Below are 8,414 nucleotides of genomic sequence, written 5' to 3'. Positions count from 1 at the left end.
CTAGCTACTATGAAACTATGAAACATAAATTATCAACTAGAGGTTAATCATAATGTGCCTTTAAAGTTTGCAGTTCTTTAAAGTGTGTTAACAATGTGCTGCAGTTAACTGTGCCCAATAAATATCTAATATATGTATAATCTTGTAATCTCTTTAGAGCCAAGCTTAAAATAGAAGATATAAAAGAAGCCAACAAAGCATTGCAGGTTAGTAAGTTTTGGGGCATATAAAGGCTGTTTTTTATTTTTCTTTTAAAATGCACAACAGTAGATTTTTCTCCAAAAATGATGGCGTATGACAGATTGTAATTTGTATGTTCTTAGCTTCCAGTGAGAGACAGGTGTACAGTTGCTTCTGATTGATTTTTATTTGTAACTTGCTACCAAAAGGCATGCTAGGTCTTTTTTGGTCAAAAAAGGTATATCATTATATGAAATCATTTTCTTAGTTTAAATCATGTTAAAAATCTAATTAAAATTTTGTACAGATTATTTAGTTTTAAGCTGTATTATAATTAAATTTATTCCGTGGGCTATGATCAATATGGATTTAATTATAATAGGAGTGATGTAAACATTTTTATAAATAAACTTAATGAAACATTCCTGGAGCTTCTTAAGTTTTAGAAGTGGGAAACCATAATAGGTGTTTATCACTGAAGCTTTTTGTGGTGGAGATCCAGAGTTGCCAACCCCAAACTTTTTTTTGTTTTACTGACAGTTCTAAAACTTTACTATCAACCAAACTTTTTGCTGACATGCTTTTACTTTAGGAAAAAAAAAAAGAAAATAGTTTTAGGTTGGCAACCCTGCATGACTGCAGCAATGGTTTTACACTATGCTGCCCTCCTTTCCCCAGGGTCCTACTGACTCGCCTGGCTGTACCCCGAGCCATGCCGCAACCTCAGCCTGATCCTGTTTCCCCTGTCCTAGCACAGATCCCACCTGCCACCTCTTCCCTCTATCGCTCCAGCCCCACAGCTTTGTCCCTGTCAGGGTGGGAGGGTAGAAAGAACTACAGATGCTCCATTGGGCCAGAAAGCCCTGACAGACAGTTCATAGCAGGGCTCTGAGCAGTGCTCCCACTTAGATACCAGGTAATGATACTCTGCTCTGCCCAGCATCAACATTTGAATCTAGCCTCTTTCCAACAGTGATCTCAAACTGAGCTCAGTGTTTCTTTGCTTTTTATGGATAGCTCAACTTTTCTTACAGACATCACAGAGAGGCATTTTGAGGCTGTTTTATTTTTATTTTTTTATGGCAACCCTGTGGAGAGCAACGTTTTCTTTGTATAGCAGTTCTGCTCCTTGACCTGGGGCTCCTAAGCACTACTACAATACAAATAATTATTATGATAACACAACCACTTGGGTGAAATGCTCTCAGAAAGATTACACTTGTCCTCTTCTGAGGCAAAGAGAGGACATATTCATCGTTCATTTGACCAAAAAGAAATTGAAGCAGCTTAATGCTGCTATCCTTCTTACCTGTCTAAAGGATGTGATAGCTATTCTGGTCTGCTGGAATGGGTCTGGGAGCTCTCTCTCCTGTTCCCAGCCCTGTTTCTAGCCATCTTTGCAGTCTTAAAAAGTCACTGCTTCTTTCCTCTTTCATCCCCTTTGTCTGTCTTGCAAATTTAGGCAGTGCAAGGTCTTTTGGAGCAATTTCTTTCTCTTTCAATTTGTTCAGGCAGTGTCTATCATAATGTGGCACCAATATCTATTAGGGTCACAAGGCACAGCCACATAAATAATTAATTGTGCTTATCTTGAGGACTCTTATCCACTGCAATGCAAAGTATCATGTATACTTATCTCTAACTGATATCTAAAAACTTGTTTTCTCCCAACTCCAGGGGCAAGTCTGGCTGAAAGATAAAGAAGCTACACATTGCAAATTATGTGAAACAGAATTTTCTCTTTCTAAAAGGAAGGTAAGTTTGGGAAAGAAATATCAATTCCCATTCTTTAAAAGTGACATGAAATGAACATTAAATTTAGTGTCCTTAGAGGTGCAGCACAGTCTCAGCCAGAAATCAAATGCAGTTATTTATGCTTCCTGGGATGCTTCCTAGGATGCTTACATTTGAACTTCTCTGGCTTTCTTGATGTGCAAGTACATATTCAAGCCCTGATCCTACAAGGTACGCTGTGTGAGCAGAATCTTGTGCCACAAAGTTTTGTCCATGAAGTGCATGTTGTTAACCTTTGAAATGTTCGTGGTCTCAGATAAAGTCTGACTTTGGAGCTGGTATAGCCAGTCAAACATGTAAGTGCCATATTTAGGATATGTTAGCTGTGCATATTTATACAGTGGACTAAGAAAATATGAATTCATATCCTGACACTATTGTAAGAGACTGTAAAATTAATTCCCACGCTGGAAAATTAATTTGTGTGCACCTGCTTTTTCTAAAAATTAATCTGAACTATTTAATTTTTTGTGTGTTACATCCTGTTAGCTACTGATTCTCGACAGATCATTTCATTTTCAAATCAGATTCAGATTTGACTTCTTCAGATGCAAGCAAAATAATTTCTTGCATGTTGTTTAACAGCAGAGGTGTTAAATTCCATTGGTCACCCATGCCAGACCTGGACTGTGGGGCTCTGCATGGGCTGGAACCCCAGGGCCAGAGGATACAGCTCTGTGGGCTGTATCTTTGACACCCCTGCTTCACTGCATGTGATGCTGCATTCTCATATCTTGAGGAACACATTCAGATCTTAGAGTTTGTGTTTTTGCCTTGATATCTTAGTAGTTATTCACCTACTGTGTAGTTCGTCTTAGTAGAGGACAGTGGGTAGGTGATTTAGATGGCTTGTGCTGTCATCTTTACAAAACTGAAATTAGGTTTCTGATATGGTCTTAAAGATGGCTTTCCAACATTTTTGGTATGTATTTTTAATAATGGCTGATTGTCAAATATACAGTGCATTTCAGTGGATGCTTTAAAGTAACTTTTTGTTTCTCTGCTGCTATTTAGCATCACTGTAGAAACTGTGGTGAAATTTTCTGTAACGCCTGCTCTGACAATGAGCTGCCTTTGCCGTCCTCGCCAAAGCCTGTCCGAGTCTGTGATTCCTGTCATGCATTACTTATACAGAGGTGCTCTTCCAACCTTCCATAAAATTCCTTTACAAATGCTTCTGAAATTTTGCTGCTTGACAAATCATGTAAAAAGATCTAATGTAAAGTATTTTTGTGTGTGCTCCTGGAATTCAGATGAGTGGTCCAGTTTGGGGTTTTCAAAGCATATGAACAATGGTGTTAAGTAGGCATTTCTAGTTGAAGCTGATTGGGAAATGAGTGCCACACACCCTGAGACTTCTTTAAAGATCCCATATTTAGAATTAGATTCTAATACTTGACCCTAACAAGCTGCTTAGGAAGGAAAGTTTAGATATAGTTTTAATGTAAAGAGTATTTCATATTGAAGCTTTCCTTCAATAGCTCTGTTTAACAGTTTTAAAGTACACTAAGCAAATGTGTGACTTTCATACCAAAGTATAGTCGATAAAATTTTATTTTGAATAACTAATTCAAATTACATCACAAATTAAACTGTTTTGGTAATATATTTGAAAAATCCAGTTTGATTTAATTATTAGCCTTGAGTATTTTGCACAGTTCATATTTTTAGTTAGTTACTTATTTTTAAAAAGCTGGGCTAAGTTATGTGCTATATATCTAATAGCCAAAACTACACTCGGATATATGCAAAGTCAGTGGGAATTACATGCATATGTCCAGGGCAAGATATTAGCCTCAATTATTTATTTACATGGTTCATATTTTTATTTAACTTTTCATTTTTAAAAAGCTTCTGATAGCCAAAACTATATTCAGATACATGCAGGGAACTCTCAGCAAAGTGCATAGGAGTTGCACATATATATCCGGTGGCAAAAGTGTAGATTATTCATAAGTCTACATTACTTCTTTGCCACATTGCATTAGAGAGAAAAATCAGGCCTGCAAACATGCAACACTACATCTAATTTCTTTGTAATGCAGTTCTTCTAATAAGTATGTTTAAGCTATAGATTTTAAGTATGTTTAAGCTACAGAATAGTTAAATTATACTGACAAATCATCATCTTAAGATTAATGTGTTCATACATGAGAACTGCATTTTTTGTACTTGTTTAGACACATATTTTATCTTTTCTTAATGGTTACAGGCTATCACAAAGATTTGTTTACTTTTAATTAGTCAGTGGAAAATGTAAGAATCCAGAACTTTTTAGCAGCATTCCATCTGTTTTCAACATTCCAGCATCTAATTTACATTATATGTTAATTCATTAACACACTATTATGCCTCTAAATATCTTGCTGTTCCTGTGATTGTGACAGTATTGCCAAGTGACAGTATTGCCAACCCCAATCATTCAAAAAATGAGTTGAACATTAGAAATAATGAAACTACCATAAATAACAGTATTTGTTTAAAAAAAAAAAAAGCCCAGTTAGGACCTCTTTTTAGTTACCTATTGGTTTCTGGGCTAATAGAATGCACTTGGGTCACATTTTTGAGCTTTCTCTGCCATTGTGAAGGGTAACAACTTTCTTTGTTTGAAATAAAACTTTACATAAATAACTTCAGAAGCTGGGGCTTTAAGAAAACACCACAGATTCTGAGAAACATGATAAAATTGCAAGAGATGGCAACATGCCATGCAAAATATGTTGAAACCAAATGATTTATATGAAAATTCACTAGAAACAAAAATGTCATAAAACTGCACATGAAGTGCATCTTAGTCTTAGCCTAAGAATGAGTTTCAGTATAACTATGGAAAAATGGATTTTAGTTAGCAAGTCGGCTTTGAAAGGGATTACCCTTAGTTTAAAAATACTTAAAAAATAATGAGCAATTGTGAGGCTATAACTCTTACCTAGCTGTCCTAAAACAATAGATGGTCAAGAGGTATAATATTAACACAGAGAATGTCATACTTAATAGGTTAATCACCTGTTTATTATGTGGTAGTGACAATTATTTAATTAAGATTGCATGAGAACTTCTGTTCTAATCCTGATTTTCACTTTTTAAAAAAACTTTTATATGCTCAACTTCTGAGTTGAAATTTTTTAGTTCAAGGTGAATTCCTTAATGGGAAGTTTGAGCAGAAACTGTGCCCAGTTATTAATTGAGAGCATTCTAATTGTGAGCGTAAGTTTTCCAAATTATGAGGAAAAAAAGTGCAAGGGGTTTTTTTTGAGCAAAAAATGTTAAATATGGGGTAGCAGTAATCTTCACTGAAGCAGTGCTCAACCTTGTTCTGGAACAAATTGGTTTCTGTGTGACCAAATGTAAAATTATATGCCTAGCTTGTTAAATATTAGTGTAAAGGACAAATTGCTCAGATGTGTTTTGATAATTTGGCTTCACAGTTAGCCCCTTAAATTGCTGTGAGTTGGTAAGGAGAAATGGGACTTGAGTAAGAGGTCCTGTACAGATGTTCACATGAGGCATCTAAAGAAGGCCTCCTGTAGATTTATAAACTCAGCTATATCTGTATGCCTCACTTACTGCTGTGTCTTGCAAGCCCTCATGAACTGTTGAATTAGCCTCTTCCTTTAGGTTTTGTTGTTCATTTGGCTGTTGAAGGGTCTTAGCTTTGCCAGAATAAATGCTGTGCTTCTGAGGAGCTGAAGACCTTCAGTAGCCCTGAGCTTCTTGTAGCTGTGGCGATGCAAAGGAGAGTGGCTCCTTCCCATGTGTTCTAAGAGATGAGTCTGTGTTGTTATGTCTAGGCAAGCTGACCTGGACTGTGTATGCAGATATATGTGCTCACTGCTCTTGGGAGGGCAGCTTCACTGAAAAGTAGCTCTGAAAAAAATGTTATGTGACTATGTAATTGTGTGTATATGTTATGGTACAGACTAGAGGATTAGACTTAAGGTTGAATGTGAATCCTTAACATTATCATTTTCTGATTATTATTTTTTGACTGCTGAAACACGGGACCTTAAAGCCTTATATGAATGCCATTGTTACAGTGCTAAAACTTGCCCTTAATTAAAAACAAAAAAAAATTATATCATAACTTCCAGCTTGGTTGAGAAAATTTAAATCTAAAGAAGAGTTTATACTCTTGTAGTACTGGGGACAATATTGTTGTGTAGAAGCTAAATAAAAAGGTGAGACCGGAACTGTGTCTAAATTGTTAAATTTAGAAGAACCATTTCTAGACAGAGAATTTTATTACACTGTCTAGATTAGTACATTTGCACTAACATTCCCCCTCTACCCCCCTGGCCAGATACAGACCATGTGGTTTGTTTTGGTCTGGATCTAGACTGCAAGGAGCATAGCAGACCAGATCCAAACCCACCTCTGGTGGCAAGGCAGACAGCGGCTGTGTTAACTGTTGTGGGTGCCCCAGTCACTGTTGGCTGTAGGAGGTGTGGGGATTAATGTAACCATTGCTTACTGTACAGCTACTGAAACATATCCCTAATAGGATTCTGTACACTAGTATTTGGTAGTGGACTCCACCTCTACATGCCACACCCCAAAATTTCTGGCCCTTCCAAACTGGATGACAGCTCCACGGGCTGGGTCATTGACACCTTAGTACTGCAGTATTATACAACAGAAGTTGTTACAGCAGTATTGTTTATTATAACGATCAGTTCCAATCTGTGGATTTAACAGTATTTGTCAGAATGTGAGGTCCCTTAAAATAAAAAGTCTAGTTTTGTTACAAAGAGTGTGTTTCCAGGCAACAGACTAGATTCTCCACTGTGTCTTGTCCTTTCTGAATGAAAGGGCAGTGGTTTTCAACCTTTTTTCATTTGCGGACCCCTAAAAAAATGTTGAATGGAGGTACAGACCTCTTTGAATTGTAAATGTTGGGTATTCATGTACTTTTGATTGATCATAGTTATTGTTTGTAGATCTCTTGGATGTAGTCTTCGGACCCCCAAGGGTCTGCAGGCCACAGGTTGAAAACCATTGTACTAGGGCTGTATTAGGGCTAAGGTACCTTAAACCATTGAGCCAGTATAGGTAGGTGTAGTAGCATTCCACAAAGAGGGCATGACTGCCTCATGGCCACTAGGAGGAGTTGGTAGCTTGCATGCTCAGCTTTTCTAGGGACTGGGGGTACAAGAAAGGAGATAGATCCAGAATTGGAGTCAGATAGCTGTACTTAGTTCTTTGTAACACCCCTCCTTAGCATTGCTTATCACTAATTTGGCGTAGCTAAGAATCTAGATCCCAGTTAGCTAATGAGAACTCTCAGCCAGCTGGGCAGTACCTGGTCCCTCTGGGGTGGATCCTGCTGGTGGACACAACCTGGCCCCTGGGCAGGTGCAGGAGGGACCCATCCGCCTCTGTGGGGCAGGGGGCCAAGGCTCAGCTCTGCAGAAGGGAAGGGGGCATGGCCTGGCCCCAAACCAGCATCCAAGGGGAGGGAGCATGGACCAGTCCCAACCAGACAGAAGGAAGGGGGTGTGGCCCAGACCCATGGTGGGGAGAGGGGAGGGAAGGGGACGGCCCCAAACCAGCTGTGCAGAGGGAAGGGGGCATGGCCTGGCCCCAAACCAGCATCCAAGGGGAGGGAGCATGGACCAGTCCCAACCAGACAGAAGGAAGGGGGTGTGGCCCAGACCCATGGTGGGGAGAGGGGAGGGAAGGGGACGGCCCCAAACCAGCTGTGCAGAGGGAAGGGGGCATGGCCTGGTTCCAACCCAGCACACACAGGGAAGGGGATTGTTTGGCCTTGATCCAGCCATGCAGGGGGAGGGTTCTAGTCTGGCTCCAACCCACTGCAGGGCACTGGAGATTTTGGCTGGCAGTGGGAGGGGTGGCAGTATTAACTCCTCTGCTACCAAATTTCCTGACCCTTTGAGAGTGCTGCGTGCTGGATTCCAAAGCTCCACAGGCCACGTTTGGCCCACGGGACAGAAGTTAAGCACCTCTGCCTTAATGGGTTGTTTATATTAATCCTCATTCTAAATACGTTGGATGCCACTTGCAAATGCATTTCGCATCTGAATGATGTATAGAACTAAAGACTAGGGCTGTGCAAAGGTTCTGTCCCTGATTAGATTCAGCAAAGATTCAGCCTGATTCGGTGGCTGAATCTGCAAATCTGAATCGAATCAGAGGGCCCTTTAATCTCTTTGAATTGAATCAGAATCCTCCGAATCAATTCGGAGATTTGGAAAGATTTGACAATTCAGACATAGACATAGCTTTAAATGTTTTTTCTACATACCTCTAGGTAGCAGGTGGCTGGTGAACACTGGCATTTCGTAGATTTCATAGACATTAGGGCAGGAAGGGACCTTGGAAGATCGAGTCCAGCCTCCTGCCCAGAGGGCAGGAAGTCAGCTGGGGTCATAGGATCCCAGCAAGATAAGCATCCAATTTGCTCTTGAAGGTGTTCAGTGTAG

At 39.5% G+C, this 8,414-nt stretch overlaps 1 protein-coding gene across 4 annotated transcripts in view; it reads left to right on the top strand.

The window, feature by feature from the left end:
- The window catches only part of RUFY2 (RUN and FYVE domain containing 2), a 62,840-nt gene that overhangs the window by 52,518 nt on the left and 1,908 nt on the right, over positions 1 to 8,414 (top strand). For 2 of the 4 annotated variants that reach the window (XM_019538487.1, XM_019538486.1), the window contains exons 16-18: positions 158 to 206; positions 1,858 to 1,935; positions 2,989 to 6,037. In XM_019538487.1, the coding sequence (XP_019394032.1) occupies positions 158 to 206; positions 1,858 to 1,935; positions 2,989 to 3,132 (271 nt within the window). In that variant the 3' untranslated portion in view covers positions 3,133 to 6,037. Of the gene's footprint in view, positions 1 to 157; positions 207 to 1,857; positions 1,936 to 2,988; positions 6,038 to 8,414 lie in introns of those variants that run through there. The other 2 variants (XM_019538488.1, XM_019538489.1) reach the window with 2 other exon arrangements.

Source organism: Crocodylus porosus, unplaced genomic scaffold (genome assembly GCF_001723895.1).
Source record: "Crocodylus porosus isolate Cpor-Errol unplaced genomic scaffold, CroPor_comp1, whole genome shotgun sequence".
In the NCBI taxonomy this organism is placed as follows: domain Eukaryota; kingdom Metazoa; phylum Chordata; order Crocodylia; family Crocodylidae; genus Crocodylus; species Crocodylus porosus.
This window is presented reverse-complemented; position numbering and strand designations above follow the sequence as displayed.